The 20,346-nt window shown below is 32.3% G+C and overlaps 3 protein-coding genes across 3 annotated transcripts; 1 reads left to right on the forward strand and 2 right to left on the reverse strand.

The window, feature by feature from the left end:
• Positions 1-2,856: 2,856 nt before the first annotated feature.
• Positions 2,857-6,492, reverse strand: LOC132750710 (adenine phosphoribosyltransferase-like). Its single transcript, XM_060740738.1, has 4 exons — positions 5,813-6,492; positions 4,517-4,754; positions 3,765-3,843; positions 2,857-3,392 (listed from the first exon to the last, which is right to left on the reverse strand). Exons 1-4 carry the CDS (start codon positions 5,890-5,892, stop codon positions 3,259-3,261), a joined length of 531 nt encoding a protein of 176 aa, XP_060596721.1. The 5' UTR covers positions 5,893-6,492; the 3' UTR covers positions 2,857-3,258.
• A 558-nt stretch (positions 6,493-7,050) lies between these two features.
• Positions 7,051-14,253, reverse strand: LOC132750709 (ribonuclease P protein subunit p29-like). Its single transcript, XM_060740737.1, has 6 exons — positions 14,218-14,253; positions 12,023-12,086; positions 10,386-10,606; positions 9,464-9,532; positions 8,489-8,673; positions 7,051-7,264 (listed from the first exon to the last, which is right to left on the reverse strand). The coding sequence occupies exons 2-6, from the start codon at positions 12,080-12,082 to the stop codon at positions 7,128-7,130; spliced, it is 672 nt and encodes a 223-aa protein (XP_060596720.1). The 5' UTR covers positions 12,083-12,086; positions 14,218-14,253; the 3' UTR covers positions 7,051-7,127.
• On the forward strand, positions 13,986-16,812 carry LOC132750711 (protein preY, mitochondrial-like). Its single transcript, XM_060740739.1, has 3 exons — positions 13,986-14,115; positions 15,454-15,655; positions 15,986-16,812. Exons 1-3 carry the CDS (start codon positions 14,088-14,090, stop codon positions 16,107-16,109), a joined length of 354 nt encoding a protein of 117 aa, XP_060596722.1. The 5' UTR covers positions 13,986-14,087; the 3' UTR covers positions 16,110-16,812.
• The last annotated feature ends 3,534 nt before the right edge of the window (positions 16,813-20,346 follow it).

A 20,346-nucleotide genomic window follows, 5' to 3' on the forward strand; every position in this document is an offset into this window, starting at 1 on the left:
TAACCCACAATTATTTTAAACAACATATCTTCCTTAATCTATTGTAAATCGTGTACGCCCTTGTGATCAAAAGTGGCCTCGCACAGGGCCCTGATGACTTATAACTTTTTCTAGTCTTGGATCTTTTGTGAGCGTTGTAGTGTTATCATTGACCTCTTGTTTTAAACTGTGCAATTTCTGCAAAGGAAACAAGTATATGGTCATGTTAAACACAGACAAATCAAACAAAACGGAATATTGTTTTTTATCCGGATTTGAAGTAAAAGTATAATTATAATGGTGGGTTCACCAATTTAAAGAATAGAAAAGTTCTCATTAGGATCATTCTGATACGCACGTATATCATTGCTTGTAAAATTATACTCTATAAAAAGCTGACATGCTATTTATGTTGCCTGGCTACTATACCGCACTGGTCAGGGTCTTTCAAATATAATATTGTCTGTAAATGGGCCGATTTTACGGGGAGATGTCTCACCTGAATCATGTGATTAGGTTATCTGCCGACCGTGATCTGGCAAAATGTATATACATGTGTATATATATATATTCTATTTGAAAGATCCAACACGCACAGAGCAATTGTTCGACAATTTTCACATTCTTTTAAGTTTCGTTGGATTATCAAAACCATTTTCAAAAAATACTACCTGTTCATTTGATGCAAATATTGATCATTTTTTATTCACATATATATATTTAGAGTGTCCCTTTCTATGACGACGTGAGCAGTGAAAATTAATTTCATACGAATACTTTTAATACATAAAAAAAAACGGATGCATGATAAACTCATGATTCAGTGACCCGCGAGACTGCTGAGAACCATTTTCGTGTCATTAATTGTTCATTTATCCAGTTTCAATAAAAACGCACTGGAAAATACTTTAACACTATATTCCCAATGACACTTCAAGTGCACGTAGTTGAATTAATGAGCGCTACATAAGATATAATAATACCGATACAATATACGATCCATACTCAAAGTTCAGCCACCGCATCGTTCCTGGGCAGACTTGTCAAGCAGTTTGTCGAGCCTCCACTTTCAAAAGGAACTGAAACTTCTGTATAGAGCAGAGGAACAACGAATGGTCGTAAAAAAAACTACATGAAAGATCATAACGAATGACCTGCACCGTCCGTCCGGCAATCAAACCTGGGTCGCTCGATTCTCAGTCAAACGCTCTAGCTATTGAGCTAACTGGACGGCTTCCCATGCTTATATTGAAAGGCTGTACCAAGTCATGTTAATTTATATAAAATATGCATTTTTCCATCTGGAAGAAAACTTTTAATGTCTTCCTTGGTTTTCATAAATGACGCACATGATGTTTTCTACCAGTTCTTTACTTATGACCAAAAAAGGTCGAAAGTCAGGATACGATAAGCCTACTTTGGAATTATGACCAAAGCACTGAAAGCCGCTTTGCAATTCTGCGATATGCTCCGAGCTAGGTACGTAGCCCCACAAAATTTATTTCAGCTAATCTAGCACTGATACTTATTTGGCATACAGGTTCCAAGTTTATTTCATAACATTAATCAGTTTACAAAAATCTTACAAGGCACGCAGATAGCTGTATAAGTTCGAACATTGTTACAGTTAATGTAGTTGACGCTTTTTAATTACCTTAATAAGAACCTCACAGAAAGAATGTGTTTACATGGAGATTTCATTCTGATGCTTTCATGAACGCGCACATTTACATGTAATTATACTGTTTTATACAACGCTGTGTTTCTTACGTATGAAGAGCTCACTTAGTTAACGGATATCATTTATTCGTAATCATGATTTGAATGTTATAGGGCGAGAAAAATGTGCAGCCTGACCAGGTCTCGAACCAAGGACACTCGAAATACGGTTCCACGGCTCTACCGAATGAGTTATCCGGCCGCTCACACATTTTCTCCCCTAATTAGTAAACAGTTCTGAACCGTGACATACAACTTGCATGTAGACTTTGCTATACCTGAATTGCAAGACTGGCTCCAAGTACCATATGCGATCCATCTTCTATTCTACCTAAATCTTATTCTGCCAGTCAGTATCAAGAAAAATGTCACTTTTATAATCGGCTTTTTAATTCGTATTAACAATTTTGAATATACATTGTATATCCAACATAATGTAAATAGTAAGCAACGCCCTTCCGAGTTAATTAGTATTCAGTATGGATATTCTTTTTCTGTTAGATGGTATTTTTGCAAGTGATATATACAGGGCATAAAAGTAAGACAAGTCGTTTGATAACACAGTGTCTTGTATAATAACAAGATGAAAAATTGTAATATTTTAGTCTTTTATTATAACTTTACAGTATATCATACATGTATATATACATCAATACACGAGTACATTTTTTCACAATAAATATATACATGTACGTACAATAAGCTATTGCGCCATTAATACAAGGTTAATAAACAGTGTTGAGTACAATATTGAATTGTATTAGACGAATACATAGCTGTTAAAACTATATTGTCGAGGCACCAGCCATACCATATATAGGTTTTGAAGCAGTGTACGAGTCCAATAGAATCAGTATTGTTCTCAAGGATGTACAATGACCTATTCATTTCACATTTTTTACAGAACTTCGTTACTTCAAGTACAATAAGGAAATGATTCGATTTATTTTTACCCTGTAAATAAAATGACGATAGATGGAGTACGATTATGTATTTGATGTAGATATTTCGGGCTCTAAAAATGAAAACGCTCGAGACAATATGGGATACAATATGCATTTGGTATGGATTTTATAAAAGAAACGAGGCTTAATTAATAAAATTGGTTCGATAATGATCTCTATTAGAACACCACGTGGTCCAAACGCTGAAAGTTCATTGGTTATATTTCATATTTTAAGTATGTATACCATCAATATCCCATAAAATGTTAATGCATAAAAAAGTATGCATGTAACATTTGAAGTGATTTGATGTCTATGATTTATGTTATCAATTTACTCGCTCACAAGACGTACGGCTTATAGGTCGAGGCTATAATGTGTAAACTGACAAAATCCGCATGATTACCCCGTTACCCGTAATTCGTAAGTAATATAAAAGTTATACAAACAGCTTAATTATACAAATATCATGTACGTATATTTTCAAACCTGAACATGGGAATGTTTCTATCAACAATTGCACATTTTGAAACTTCATTCAAGCAACTGTCCAAGTTCAAGATATTCATATTTCTATTCGTAATTGTGGCTTAATAAATATATGATAAATATGCGCCTATTCAATGTATGAAAGTAAAGGGTATTTTATTTGATCCTTTCCTTTTAACACCTTTAGTTCTATAACTACTAAACAAGCAAGAACTTCTACTTTTGCTGCTTCCATAAGATCACATGCAGCTTTCATTGTACCTGAATATACAAATAAAATATTAAACATTTTATATTTTTTAATGCAAAAGAAAATACATTCATCCTGCTTAATCTGTTACACAAAGTCAATGTTACAACAAAAATAATAATACCAGAAATTGTCAATCTCATTAAAATCAGTTCATCGCTTTCGCTCCGTTACTCTTCGCTACACGAAGGGAAGTGGAGCGACAGTTAGGATGTGATTTTAATGAGGAATTGCTCAATAATCTGTGAATTGCGAAACATAGCATAGATCATTAATAACTATTCAACAGTGTGTCGCTACATACATTTTAATAAATTTAATTGTGAACGGAAATAAACATGTTTAAAAACTTTGTTGAAAGGGAATATTTATTTATAATATACCTCCAGTCGCTAATAAATCATCAACTATTACAACTTTTTGTCCCGGCTGTAGAGAATTCTTCTGAATTTCACACGAGTCCTGAAATTGGAAAATTCTTAGAACTGTACTTAACTGTATATATGTGTCTCAGTCATGCGCGCTTGCACGTCAATAGAATATAACATAAAACAAAAAACTGTGCCAACCAGATTCATATTCGTAAATTCGATATAAAATACATAGTACATGTATATGTTAATTATCTAAAACAAGCGGTTAAACAATACGTGTTTAGCTGTTTTTTTAACATAATAAAATGACCCTGGTTGTTCATAATGATGAATAAAAATTAAAGTATGTTTAATGTGACATAATTCCCATCTAAGTGCAAATGATGAGAGCACTGGAAAAAGTCAAAGTAACTTTATATTTTGTCATAATCCTGTGTGTTTTTTTTTTATTTTTACGATGCGAAAATAATCAATAATCCATGTGATCCAACGTAATTTCTATTAATATCGTCCAGAACTTATCCGCATTGTTAAATTCTAATAGCGGGGCAGTAATTTTATAAACAAGTTAGTTTTTATGTTTTATTTCAAATTTCTTAAACATTTTCACTCGGTCATTTATTGGTTAATGCCTATCATAATAGTATGGATTTCAAAAAGGAGGCGATAAAAACTACGGATGAAAATGAAACCGAATTTCCGGCAAAATTATAAAACAATTTCTTTAAATAGGTAAAACATTTTATGCAAAAATATATAACCTTTCCATATTCTAAAGAGTATTCCACTCGGTGTGTTTCTCCCGGAAGTTTTCCCTTCTTCCTAACAGGAACAAATGCAACATTCAACTCCTGTGCAATCATTGGACCAAACAGGAAACCCCTTGAATCAAGTCCAACAATGACCTCAACTGCAGGGTATTTTGCCCTTATATCTTCTGCAAGAACGTCAATCAGTCCTTTAAAAACACTTGGATTCCTGAGCACTGGGAAAATGTTCCTAAAGTATATAGTGACAATGTTGTTAGTTTAATATTTTCTCAAGTCTACACTAGTTAAAATTGCAATCGCAACTTTTCGGCCCAATCCGTCAGTCTGGCACTATATCCGTCAGTCTTCGGATGAGGACTAGTTGGTTAAAATTGGTCCAGTTTACGTGTGACGTACAGACAGGAACGTATCATATACACAAAATACAGGGTTAAGGAGTAGCCTGTACATTCGTTTTAAACAATATCGCTTTTCTCAGTACTGGATATCTAAATAAATGCAACATAAAAAGTTGGCATAATTCTGCAAAAGTGCTAAACAGACTTAATGCCCTTGCATGATAGTAAACAAATATTAAAATTTTAATGCGAATACCTTAAATAGTGATAACCTCGTTTCTCAGAAAATGAACCATAACAAAAACGTTAACCAGACAAAAAACATCTTAGTTGAAAAGGGAGCAGAAATGCAAAAACTAACTTCAGGCTTGTTTGCTTTTAAATTGGCGTCCTTTAATGTAAAAAAAATGTATCCAAAGTTTGAAGTGATATATTTTCTGAGAAAATGGACCGCAACAAAAAGGTTAACCAAAGTCAACGCCGATGATTGGGTCATGACAATAGCTCCACTTTTTTTTCTTCGAGTAAGCAAGCCTCGTGCTCCACGAACATTATAAATTAATTGTATACTTCATCAGACAGATAACTCTGTCGTTATGCATCACCAGTTTACTTTAAAACTCATAAATTCCCATTTCTGACCCTTACTTATCCGCATGACAGCCAGGTTTTATTAAACAAGATAAACATGTTTAAAATTACCACAGTTAATTGATTAAACATCGGGATGCGATTTTCAAAATATTATCATATTTGCTATTGTAAAAAATATAAAATTGTTAAACAAGTTTGATTGCATCTAGTATATCTTTCTTACTTTCACTATCAAAACAACAAAATTCTAAACTTCTAGATTAATAGAATCTATATAGCTACAGTACAGTATACAGCTAGGTGACCCATCTACCGGTTAATTAAAACACAATAATCAAAAATTGAAATCACTCACTGAAATAATATTCCTGGCTTTGGAAAATCTGGGCATAGTTCAATTAACTCCTTGACAGCTAATATTCTAGGATCAGTCATGTTGAGGAATAAAAAATGCGAATAAACGTTGTTCTATTAATAGGGCGTTTTATGAAGGTAGTAATTTACATAGTCACCGGTTGACAGCATGTGCGTTTTTTCGTCCCAGTACAATGTCGTACTAATATCGTACGTTAATTGCTCGTGAAATAAGATTTAATTTTAATAATGATTAAAATGTCACATAAACTTACTGTGTTGACAGTCATATAAAAATTCAGAAACTTAACAAACTTAAGCATGTAATCTTAAAACAATATACAAGTACTGTACTCTCATTATTGAAATTATTCAAAGTACCCTATCCTTACTAAGGTCCCAAACAAGCAATTGTTATTTCATTACTTAGTTATGACTGCAGAACTATAAAGGTGTAGATTTACTAAAGATAAACGTCATTTTAATCTCTATTTATTATAATACTTTTATCAGTGAATTTAACTGTCTCAGGTACTTTTACTACTGTATTCATGTGCAATATATATGATTTTTCTAAACATTTTTCTAATACCCATTGAATGTATTGTTCAGACACAAGCAAAATATTCATTATGCATCAGTGCATGTATCATAAACTTTAATTACAATTTAATTGTCAATAAAAGTTCACGAATGTATATATACATTTGTAATATAGGCCTACTTTTGATTTAATCTTTGGTTACTGCACAAAAAGTGCCAGTCTTACATGCATTTCATAAGCATGCATAAATATGGTCTAATAGATCAATGTATGTTATTTTTATTGTCAGATACCAGTTTTATTAACATTTCCACAAAGAGGTGTACTGGTAAGAAATCCAGGTAATCCTTGCATGTATCAGTGCTATACACTGGGCATGTAAAAGAACCAAGGGGTCTATTCAATAAGAGCTAGGGACTGGTTCCCGCATTCCCTTGTATCTCATAGTTGTCTCTTTAATGTATACAATGTATACCTGCTTAGAGTGATCGTAAACAATTTTAAAGAAAAAAGTAGAAAAAGAACTAATCTATCCCGAGTGCTTGATAACCATACATTAACTTTCCATATGCAAGCATTTATGTATATTTTATTTCTACATATAAAATAGATAAATTTTCTATATTTGAGGTTAAATTTACCAGTTGCTCTAAAATACTGTCTATAAGTGAACAACAAGAAATAACAAAAACACATACATGTAGATTTCTTTTATATTTAAAATGCAAAGTCATAACAATGAACACTATCATAAAATAGAACACATTAACTTTCAAATGTCTATTGGACCTTTCGCTTTGAATTTCTTTCTCACTCTCAGTGTTGGTTTTGAACAAAACTGGTTTCCATGTATAGTAAACACAAAGTTGTCCAGTTCAAATGAAAACAAGGAATTCATTTTTGGTAAACCTGAAAAAAAATCAAATAATTATTCTCAACTCAAGGAACAAGACACTTGGCAATTTCTTTGTCAAATATGACCCCCCTGATAAAGGATTTACGGGCATATTTATTTCATGTAGTAAGATGAGGTTGTTATGCAGATTGTGTCTAAATTTTAATCAAATCAGTGCATAAATAAGTTCTACACAATATTTTCTTATTTGACCTTGGCCAGTTAAGGTCATATTAAAGTTTAGATCATACTTTAATAATAAATATTCTGTCAGAAGTTTGTTTAGTCCAAGTATAAACTAGGTACAACCACACGGGGGAGGAAGTGTTACACAAGGGATGGAGTTCTTATGATAACTTGTCAACACTTCCTCCCCTGTGAACCATAATAAACACAGTTCTTTCACTGAAAAAACGTTCATCAAGGGAGATAATTTTAGAATAATTACGATGGAGTAATAGTTTTTTTGCAGTGCACTCCCTTTCACCTTTTAAGTTTCACTTTAATATCGATACCTCTTGCAGAGTTGAATTATGGACAAGAAAAATACAGACCTTTGGCCTCTGTGACCTTAACCATGCTGGTTGGGGTCTGGGTGTTGCACATCACACCTTGTGCTCGTATGGTATTATGGAGAACAGTTGTGCCTAGTTATTTCAAAATCTCTTGATGGAACGGACACAAATATATTCCCCTCCCAACCAATAGGCAATGTTAACCTCTGATCTGCATGCCTGACCTTGACCTTGGAGATAGAGGTCTGGGTGTATTTGAGCCAAGTTATTTCAATACCCCTTCATGAATGGCTGAGTTATTGACAGGGCATGAAGTGTGACAGACGGACAGAACGATGGAGCCAATTTCTTTATCCACCATTTCTTTGAATAGATTGGGGACAATAATAATTATAGTTTAATCCCCAATTTACACTCTTGATTTACTTTACATTTTCCACAGGAAATATCACTAACAAAGGAGCTCCACTTTTTGTGCAATTTCTTGAGCAATTTATGTGAATGCATTACATGGCTTTTCATTTTTGGTTATTTTTCAAAAGTAAAATGATATATCTGGAAAAACAGGGTGAGGAAATGATCTGAAGATTTGCATACTAGTTATTGGTCTAAACCTTCATCAAATGGTACACAATCTCTGATAAAAAGTATTTCTAGTCCTGTCTCGTCAAAAAAAAAATAGTTAACTCCCTTTAAGAAAACAATATAAAATAATTCAATTACATTTAATCTTGTTATCTTTTGTAACAATTTTGAAAGTATTTCTAGTTTCCATGAGAACAATTCCTGACAAGCCTTGCAGTGATGGACATCTGGTTTGACGAACAACAATCATACACCCATGATAGTCTGCCTTTAATAACCTCTCATTATTCTCTTTCTTTTGACCAGCCACTTCTGATGAATATCTACCAAAAAAATTAAAACAATACAAAATCTAGTAGCAGTTATGTACAGGTAGTAACATGAAATGGTTATTGAGATCAACAAATATAATACAGTTATACCTGTTTAGAAGAGCACTTTTTCTAACCTCAGATGCCATTCCATGCATCATTTTAAACAGTATTTCATGAAGTAGTTCAATTTAGAAATGTTTTTCTTTCTTTTTGTGGGGTTTGGGTTTTATGTTGCACAAACACTGTATACAGGTCATTTGGCGACTTTCGAACTTTACTAGTGGAGGAAGACCTTAGACCCTCCTGTTCACTACTTCAGGCACAAATAGGCACCTGAGTAGAACCACCGACATTATTAAACTACTGGTTGGATAGCATCCTCACATAAAGGAATCCAAAGTCCCTATCAGGTTTCAAACCAACAGCAGTGAGGGGCAAGTGGTTTGAAGTGAACAACCTTAACAAATTGGCCACAGACTCCCCAATCAGAAATGTAAACCATTGTAGAACAAATGACCTACCAGGAGCTAGCTGCAAACTATAGGATTACTGAATTTTTTGTTATAATCACAAACCATTGATTAACCACCTCAAAATCCTGCTACTGCAGACAGGGACAAAGGACAAAAAAATAAAACGACACAAAAACAATGATGATGTATCATAAGCATTGATTTAAAAAGTCACATACCAGTAACTGCCACTTTTACAATAAGATATCTATAATTTTGAAACATAACTGATTAAATTCTCTTTCCCAATATTTTCAGCACTTTATATATATAATAAAGTTACAAACCTGGATATGTCTAAAATATCTCTCATATAATCTTGCCAGAGTCTGTGTAATGGTACATAGTCTTCAAACCTAGAAATATATATACTTTGTATGTAACAATACATGTAAATATAATATATAAGTATTAATTTAAGGTCATTGACTTTAAACCACTTGCCTCTCACCACTGTGGGTTTGAATCCTGACAGGATCTTTTGGATACTTCTATGTGAGGAAGCTAGCCAGCTTGTTTACAAAACTTCAGTTCTTCTCAGATGCCAGAAATAATGAACAGGGGGCACATTAGGTCTTCCTCTACCAGTAAAAGTGGAAAGCCGCCATATGACTTACATGTATTCTGTGTTCAGGCGACGTAACCCCCATTCCCAGAATAACATGTATTAACTGGGTTTGTTGTTGTTGTTGCTTTTTTTTTATTCAATTATGAAACATGTATAAATTGTTTTGTTGGTTTTTTGTTGATATTAGTTTTATTCAATATCCATCACATTTCTACAGCGGATTTTTTTTTCCATCAAAATTAAAAAAGAACACAAAAAGCAACATCTTTTTATTTTTATGTACATAATAAGGTCAAACTTTTAATTATCTTGATAAATAAAGGTTCAATAGGTAATGCAACATGTCAGATATCTGAGCAGTTTTGCTCTATTGCTTCCTAACCCTCCTCTCCCGTGTAAACAAAGTTCCACATGGAATGGAATATAATCCATTATTAAATGGAAAACATCCTTCTTTTTATGTAAACGAAGTTCCAAATGGAATGGAATATTGTTTACAGAATTGTTTGGATACAGTCCTTCTTTCCTATGTAAACAAAGTTCCGCACAGAATGGAAAAATTTACAGAATTATTTTGATAATTATTTTTTTTGATTGACCATAATAAGACTTCATGGAAGGAATAATTTTAGTAACCTTACTTGTGTCCATCTTTCTTTAATTCAAATACTTTCAGTTTTCTTCTATCTCTAGCAGATAGTGTGTTTCTACATCTTGCCTTAGACGTGTCCTTCCATTTCTTCCTAGTAGAATCCAGTAATAAATGTTTGCCTTTCAGCATATCAAGTTCACCTGAAGTTATACGCTTTGTTGGTAGACATTCTACAAGGAAATTATTCACTGCTTCTTTTTTCTGTTTCTTCTGTAAAACAGTAATTCAATGAACAAAATGTTAATATGGATATGAAATCTCATAATGATACCACAGAGATAAATTTTACTTTTGGAGCTAACAATTTTGCATGCCTCAAACAGAGTTCAACTTGCAAAAGCTAAAATGTTTTTTAATTCTCCAGTAATTTATACTGATACAAGAGCCATGTCAACATGGCCATCCCCCGCCAAATGTGTTTGCTCATTGGAAGAATGTATATGTAGTAGAGCGGAATAATTCTATTTTAAGAGGTCTTTTGGTAATGAAAACTGATGGCTATAGTGATTACAAATTTGAAACCTATGTGAATACTGATGGCTGAAAATAACAAAGGGCAATTACTGAAAAATAATGCAGGGTAGGTTATCATTATTGTGTGCTGCATCCCTCCTCAGTAAAATCTATCCACCTATGAAGTTTCAAGTTGATACCTCAAATACTTTTTGAGGAAAAATTAAAGTATGAAAAAGAACAAAGGGCAATAACTCAAAAATTATAAAAGGTAGAGTTATCATTATTGTGCAGTGCACACCTCCTGAGTCAGAGATCTATGCACCTATGAAGTTTCATTTTGATATCTCAAAGGCTTTTTGAGTTATGCTCTGGACAAAAATTAATTTTGAAAAATAACAAAGGGCAATAACTCAAAAATAATGCAGGGTAGAGTTATCATTCTTAAGCACTGCACTTCTCCTCAATGAGATCCATCCACCTATGAAGTTTCAAGTTGATAACTCAAATACTTTTAGAGATATGTTCCGGACAAAAATTTTTCGGCGGGGGATAATAATACATTTGATTTACACATGACCAATTAAGATGGTTTAATATTTGTTGAATTTGCTTATGTAGTTAAAATATAGTACTTATTATGTTAAATGATAGATCATAAATTTGATATGAAGTTATTATTTAAACTCAAGGTATTAGATGTATAATTGACAAAGTTTCAAAAGTCAATATTTTTCAAACAAGACAGTATTTTTTTTGTATTGGTGTCAAGAAAATGATAAGGTTTAATAATATAAAGCTTTAAACAACTTTTGAAACATTGTCAGTTATACATCTAATACCTTAAAGTTATGCTCCTGGATACACTATGGAACAAATGCTCAAGTTATAATAAATATTGTCTTAACAAACAAGTTTTACATATATGTTTTCCCCACATGAAATCACTTGATACTGTACAAGGCTAAGGGTTAAATCATATTGTCCTGCGAACATAAAGCAGCAAGAAGTTTACAGACTGGTCAGACCGCATTAACAGGTTAATACTAAATGCTTTAATACTTACTGACCAGGCTCTATAAAATCAATTTCTAAGAATTATATTGAATTAAGTATTTACACAACAGTTGGTTGTCCCAAACATTCTCATATATTGACAGTTAGTTAAGTTACCTGCTTTTGGGGGTCAGAAGGGTCCTTAATTGATGCTGGTACAGTCTGATATAGATCCATGATTCTGAAACATTGAAAAGAAGTTTTCAAGATAAATAAACTTTTGTCAGACAAGATATAAAATGACCAATTGAAACACTTCTCACTTAAATCTGGCTATGAATAGCACAAAAAATGCAATTCTAGTTTATTTCTGAGTAAATGTCTTAACTATCTTTTGCATGTCAATCTGTTCTAAGTGCCAAAGCTGATCTTAATATATAAGAAATTCAAATGTTATAATTAGGCTTTTGGACCCTGGGGTTCCATTAAAATCAAACCAGGAATGGCAGAAATGTTGACAAGACATGACTATGCCTCCATTTTATGAAAATTTCATACACTGTATCAGGACTTTGGACCTACATATTTGACCTTAAACTTTAAAACTGGAGACCTGGGACATATGTTGTCATCATGTCCAATTGACATTCATTCAAATTATGCTAAAACTGATCAAGGGATGACAGAATTGAGGACCATACATGATTATCAATGCACTTACAAAAGAATCCTAATATCACAACTATTGACATACAAGTGTGACCTTGACCTGTAATCTAGAGAACTAATTTTTCGGTATAACATCTCGTCATAATGTCCAACCAAGTTATCATAAAATTCATCTAGTAATGACAGAATTGTTGACATGACAAGGCCTTCAATGAACTTTATCATACTAAGACCTTGGACATACAAGTGCAACCATGACCTTTGTGCTAGCTAGAGACCTAATTTGTGCATGCCACATGGCTTCATCATGTCCAACAAAATCCATTCACGAATGAAAGAATCAATGATCATACATGAACACCCATGCACTTTATATGAAAAATCCTTTCTTAAAAGTATGCGTGACCTTGACCTTTGTCCGAACATGAATTTTTTTCCATGCCACTGCCACACATCCTTCCTACATGCTACATATTTTATGCAAAATAATTTCAAAATCCATCCATAAATGAAAAGGTAAAGTATGGAACCAACAAATTGACTGACAGACAACCCAAAAACTATACTGTATGGCACCTTTCCAGCGTGTAAAATGATTTACAGACTGTTCACCCTCTGACACTTCACCTTAAACCATTTTTTGCAGACACTTCACCCTTTTTTTAGTGTTTCTCATACATCAAGATGAAATATGTGAGATGTAATCAATGGTGATTTAAAATATTCATTGTTTTAACATATATTTGATTTAACAAGTTATAAATGTAGGCCTAATAAAAAAGAAATACTGTTGTTGTTTTTACTTTTCTTATAAGTCCAATTTGAAACAGCCTGACCACAAAAATACTTTTGATATAGCAATCATTAATGTAGATCTACATATTTTCTGCAATACATGTATTATCATATTTTTGAAATTGCAATGAAAGATGAATGTTGAAAGTCACACATTTATTTGTTACTGTAACCAGTGTTAACAGTAATAACTGTAAAATATTTGTGTTACAGTATGCCATGGTATGATGGAGCTAAATATAAGATGTTTATATATCTGTGGTTATGCATTAAGTTTCATGTTGTATGGTATGCTAACTGTAAATTGCCTTCCATGATATACATGTTTAAATGTTAATATACTTAGAATTGCTTACAGTTTTAAATATTAAGAAAAATATAGGCCCCTACTCATCAATTTTTACTGAAATATTTACTTCAGAATATTTAGAATCTACTTCTTACTCTTACTGATTTTGTGGGATGAAGGTCTTAAGGGAATAAATGTCGTGTCTGGTGATGAAGTGTCTTGTTCCTTGTAAAATTATGCAATTTATAACATGCATCTGCCATTCACATATAAAATGACACAAGTTGAAAGGGACTAGCCTTTTTTCATCGATATTTATTAAATTTCCCAACATATCATTCAGATCATGCTTATAAAAATACAATATTTCCACACTTTAAATTTAACAAATATTTAAAACATTAAAAGCGAGTTTATGAAAAATGATCAGGAAAACTGATGTATGTTTTTCATAAATAAAGAAATACAAATAACAACTAGTCATTCAAGATGGCGCTGCCCATGAAAACATTTTTGTGTAAGTTTATCAGTTCAACTGAGTATCATTAATTTTCTTATATATGCTTTTATGCTGTACAAAATAACTTTAAAACACAATCTTTTTTAATATGAATGTTACTTAAAAAGCGGTGTTCCTTTCTTTGGGAGCCAGGTAAATGTCCGTCCGTAAATGTCTCCGCTAATTTAGAGTGTGGCTATCTTCACGTACAACGGTAATGTCTTCATGTCTTCTGTGGACTCTAAAGTACTAAATCCGACATAAAATAAACAAGATAACAAAGCTTAAACAAACTAATCGCAATTTAAAATAGCTTTGCGCATCATAATAGAATGTAATATCACCCCTGACTCCCCCCCCCCCCCCCCCTACAGATTCCTCCCTGGATGTTCAGAACTTCTCCACATTTTTGATGGAGAAATGTCTGATTGTGTGTTAACCCATTACTTCATATACACGCCTTTTAACGCCTTTTTCACCCCCCCCCCTTTTTGTTGTCTCAAATGATGAAAAAATGCCTTATTTAGGCCCCAAACACTTGTTTTTGTTTGAGAAATGTTGTTAAAAAAAGTGACCTCTTTTTCGGCGCGGCCCCCCAACCAAAAGATACATCAGGGGGTTGCCAGAAGGGGGATGTGCCCCCTTCTGTTTGGGGGGTTTGAAGGGGGGCGGAGTCCCCCTCATCGCCAAGAAAATTTTGGACTTGTGAGAGGCTGTAAATGACCCCAGATTGATCATAAGGTAACGTGTAACCAACGCTGAAAAGCATTTGACTCTATCTCAATCCATTGAGAAGTTGCAGCACTTTGAAATCAATTTTGATGGAAAAAATCAACGCAAAATAGTGATTTTTGGCAATTTTGAGATGTCCCCTCGTTGCCATGGTAACAGAAAATTTAAGCCTGAGCATGTTGTTGCAAGGGCAATGGTCCAGTCAACATTTGTGCCAAGTTTGATTAGTGTTGAAGCAGTTTTTATAGTATTATAGCAATTTGAACTTGTAACGGGAGACTTTTCAATGAAAACAGCCATTTTTCACAAAATGCTCATGAAGTAATGGGTTAAATTAGACACGTTTATTTAAACTTTATCTATGAAAGATGTCTGAATATTATTTCTTCATGCAATACGTTAACTTAATTAATTCAGCGTGAACGGTTTGACCCATTTTACAGATTTTTTTCATACTGTCAAACCGTTGGAAAACACATCACCCGTTCAAAAATTATCTCAATGTCTCTTTGACAAGTCTAATTAGTTGAACTACCAATAAGTTTGGCAACCTTTAGTATCAAAATCTATTTTTAACAAAAATAGAAAACTTTATGTTCATATGTGCATACTTGTATTTTACAGCTTATCTCATCAGGGTCTCATGGCGGCAGGAAACCAAGTCACTACCATGTTTATTTCAGCAGTCAGATTTTAGTATAATAAAGCAAAATCAGAATCTTTTCTGCTCAAAGACTGATCAACCAAATGACAGCACAAATAGTCAACAATTTGATGAAACTCTGCTTCAAGTGCTTGTGTGTCCAATATCAAAGAAACCTTTAAGGTAAATATTTATACAAAACGCATCACTAATTTCAACATCATTTTAGATATATGGGTCTTAAAATATGCATGTTACTACTAGCAACTGGCTTCAATTAATTAGGTTAGCTATTTTATAAGTCATGCAAATATCAATACTTGAGTCAATTAAACAACAAAAAGAGACATGTAAAGTTTTTGTAGACCTTTGAACCGTTTTGTCCCGAATGAAGAAATTTGTTCTTCATATTTAGCACACTTAAATGCAGCTCAAGTATCACATTTATTGATTAAGAGTCGACTATCTTAATCTACATTTCCTAATCAATTTTCTACTCATTCATTACTTCAGATATGATAAAGAGACTAGTGAACTTGTGAGTGACAGTATAGGAGTGGCTTATCCAATAAAAAATGGTGTACCAAACCTTGTACCTCAAGATGCCAGGATGTTAGAGACACCTAGTGAAACATAAATGGCAGGCAATCAGACAGTTGTACAGAAGAGAATCATTTGCAGTGATGTTAAGCTTGGAAATTTATTAGTACAGCTAGCACCAAACATGTTTCATGGCAAACTGTGTTTAAATTTATACTGTGTAACACAAAATGACCTTTAAGGTTCAGGTCATTTAATGAATTAATGAATGTTTGTGTGCTATGTTACAGCAAATTCTAGTAAAAATAACATTAACACAACAAAACATGTAACATACTGGAACATAAAGTGATTAGCCTTTGCCATCAGTGCCACCACTCTAAACTGTTTGCTGCCTTGCATTGTGTTCTTGAAGTTTTCATCTTGATAACCACAAAACGGATAATGGCGAATCTCAAAAACCGAAAAGTGGACACTCCCATTCAAAACATGCAGCAGATTAAGGGTTAATGATGCAAATTATATTTTTCATCCTACCAATTTTATCTTAAGTTAATTAAGAACATTACACCCGTAGAAAGATATTGAACTCTTTTAAATGTGACTGAACAAATTAAATCTTAACCATTGCTGAATGGATTAACTTACATAGTAAAAAGTTGAATTTAATTTTATTATAAATTAAGGTTTTCAAAAATATGATGTGCAAGAAAGTTATTGATATATGGTTTGTTATAATTAATTTATTTGTTTGTTTATAGTAAAATAGGAAAATAAAACATTTTTGTTTTTATGATTAAACTCTGAAGTATACCTGTATTCTTTTACAACCTTCTCAACACAGCTTGAACATTCTCTATAAATAGTAGCACAATTCACCAAACTTACCGAAAGTGAGTTGTAAGTCCAACAAAGCTTTTCCATCTAATATATAGTATCTAGTATGTTAGAACTGCCACTAGAATAGGTGGTTTCTTACCTGTTCTAACCTGGTTATTATTGGATACTGAAATTCAATATTGGCATTTAAACAAATATAGGGTAAAATTTAAAACAAAGTAAATTTATATTAGGTGTGCATGAAAGAAAGATTAGTTTACTGTCAATATATGGGCAGGAAAAAGCTCACTGTATGAAGTATATTATCCTTGTCTTAGGTTGCAGTAGTCTTACCATACAAATAATTGTTATCATCTGTAACTGTTAAGTATAATGTATTTTCAACTATACATGTATAACAAAAGGAGATCAAAACATATTTAGTCAAAATCAAATTTAAAGTACCAGACACAGACCATGTGTCCCCACATTGCACTGTATTGGTCAGTCTATTGAAGGTCAGGTACAGCTGGACTGATGGACAAGGGAAAATCTATAACCAACAAATTTAGGTGTCAGATAGCTTTTCAAGTTGTTTTTTTCCACAAAATAGTTCATATTCTGACAACAAAAATCATTCTACAATGAAAACATGCCATTTTATTACAAATTTGTGTTTAACCTTCAAATGTGCTTGTTACCAGAAACCAACATAATATTGTCAGATGTTATTTTCCATGTGATGTTTGCCAACATAAGTATCAGCAGTTAACACAGATTCACATTGGCTAAATTCAATTCTGTAACTAATATTTTCTAACACATATTTTTCTCTATGAATTTTTGAGAGAATTAAAATGTCAAAATGCAAGGAAAAAAAAGTTTTCTGTATCACTCACTTTATACATGTATATATCTTTTTCAAAAATCAAGAACATATAAAATATATGATAAATAAAATATTTCATTCAGACACTTTAAGAAAGAAGCAACAAGTAGAACATTTTAGTAAGTATAAAAAATGTCTTTATATATATTAAGATTCAATACTGTCATCCTTAACATTTATTACACACACTTTTTCTTTAAATTAACAAAAAGTTCAATCTTAAATTTCTTCATCATATATTTCATCTGACTTCCACTCCAAGAATACTTTGTACATCGTGTTCTATTTTAGCATGCACTGCGTTGACCTCTTCTTGTGTTAGGGCTTTCTCCATATGTCTATATCTTAGTCTATAACAATGACTTGTTTTCCCCTTTTTCTTATTTTCAAATTTGTCAACAAGTTCTACATTCTCTATAAGATCACCACCAATAGAACGCACCAAGTCATAAAAATTGTTCTCCTCATAATCACTTGGTATCCAGAATGATATATCATTTATCACCTCAGGGTGTTTACTAAATGGCTGAAAAAAAAGATAATAAATCTTATTTGATACAGCTTTCAATAGTTAAAGTTACATTTAATAAATTTCATAAGAACAGAAATAGCGACATTTCATTATTAATTTGGTTTCACATCGACTCCAGCTCTTATTTTGGTGTCCAGACAACCAAAATGAGTTTTATAAGCATAAAATCTGCAACCTCATTGTGGCAAAATCGGAAGAACAATTTCTGTTTGCATGAGAAACTCCGCCTTCGGATCATTCGTACATCAATATTAAATTAGCATACATGACTATAAGTAGCAGTCCTAATTGAACGGTATATTTCCGAATTGTAACGGATGTTTTCATACAAATTTAATTTTTTTATGGCATAATTATTTCTAGTGCACTAAAAAGCTAAAATGGTTGAAGTGTGTTTGCACAAGAAAAATCTCATATTGGATATGTCCGTATAACAACTTTAACACTGTGACATAGCGCATACTCTAGCTGATTATAGTCTTCATTTGCATGTAAAAATTCGTACACCAACTTTAGTGCTACTGTAGGGTTTTCCGTTAAAAATTGTAATTAATAAATATTATTTGATGAGATTTACAACAATACTGTAAAAAAGGTTAATGAAACTGTAGAAATTGCTTGGTTTTTAGGCTGACAGCAAAATATTTTTACATATTTATTTAAAGCTACTTTAATACTTGTATACAGGATAAATCCCATAATAAAACACTTTATAATTTAATATATTATGGATGTTATTTTTACTAACACAGAATCATCCCAGAAAGCAATTTGTTAACTTTCTTAGGGATACATGCATATACATTGCTTTTTATGAGACAAACTTGTCCAAAATTTATTAATTTTTGGTCCGAAGAACAAACAAAAAATAGATGGTGATTTATTCAAAAGACGAATTTCCTACATTCAATGCAGCAATACGGAATACAAAATAAATACAAGTCAAAAGGGGCAATAAATACCCTTCATTTATGTGAGAGGATTCAAATGAACAACTTTTTGTATTAAATGTAAAGCAGTTTTCGAAATTATGATGTGTAAGAAAGTTATTGATATATGGTTTGTTATAATTAATTTATTTGTTTGTTTTTAATAAAATAGGAAAATAAAACATTTTTGTTTTTATGATTAAACTCTGAAGTATACCTGTATTCTTTTACAACCTTCTCAACACAGCTTGAACATTCTCTATAAATAGTAGCACAATTCACCAAACTTACCGAAAGTGAGTTGTAAGTCCAACAAAGCTTTCCATCTAATATATAGTATCTAGTATGTTAGAACTGCCACTAGAATAGGTGGTTTCTTACCTGTTCTAACCTGGTTATTATTGGATACTGAAATTCAATATTGGCATTTAAACAAATATAGGGTAAAATTTAAAACAAAGTAAATTTAAATTAGGTGTGCATGAAAGAAAGATTAGTTTCCTCTCAATATATGGGCAGGAAAAGGCTCACTGTATCCAGTATATTATCCTCGTCTTAGGTTGCAGTAGTCTTACCATACAAATAATTGTTATCATCTGTAACTGTTAAGTATAATGTATTTTCAACTATACATGTATAACAAAAGGAGATCAAAACATATTTAGTCAAAATCAAATTTAAAGTGCCACACACAGACCATGTGTCCCCACATTGCACTGTATTGGTCAGTCTATTGAAGGTCAGGTACAGCTGGACTGATGGACAAGGGAAAATCTATAACCAACAAATTTAGGTGTCAGATAGCTTTTCAAGTTTTTTTTATTTCACAAAATAGTTCATATTCAACAAAAATCATTCTATATTGTAAACATGCCATTTTATTACAAATTTGTGTTTAACCTTCAAATGTGCTTGTTACCAGAAACCAACTCAATATTATCAGATGTTATTTTCCATGTGAGGTTTGTTGCCAACATAAGTATCAGCAGTTAACACTGATTCATATTGGCTAAATTCAAACTGTAACTAATATTTTCTAACACATATTTTTCTCTATGAATATTTGAGAGAATTAAAATGTCAAAATGCAAGGAAAAAAAAGTTTTCTGTATCACTCACTTAATACATGTATATATCTTCTTCATAAATCAAAAACATAAAATTA

Source organism: Ruditapes philippinarum, unplaced genomic scaffold (genome assembly GCF_026571515.1).
Source record: "Ruditapes philippinarum isolate M1 unplaced genomic scaffold, ASM2657151v2 ctg1005_1_1_1_1, whole genome shotgun sequence".
Classification (NCBI taxonomy): domain Eukaryota; kingdom Metazoa; phylum Mollusca; class Bivalvia; order Venerida; family Veneridae; genus Ruditapes; species Ruditapes philippinarum.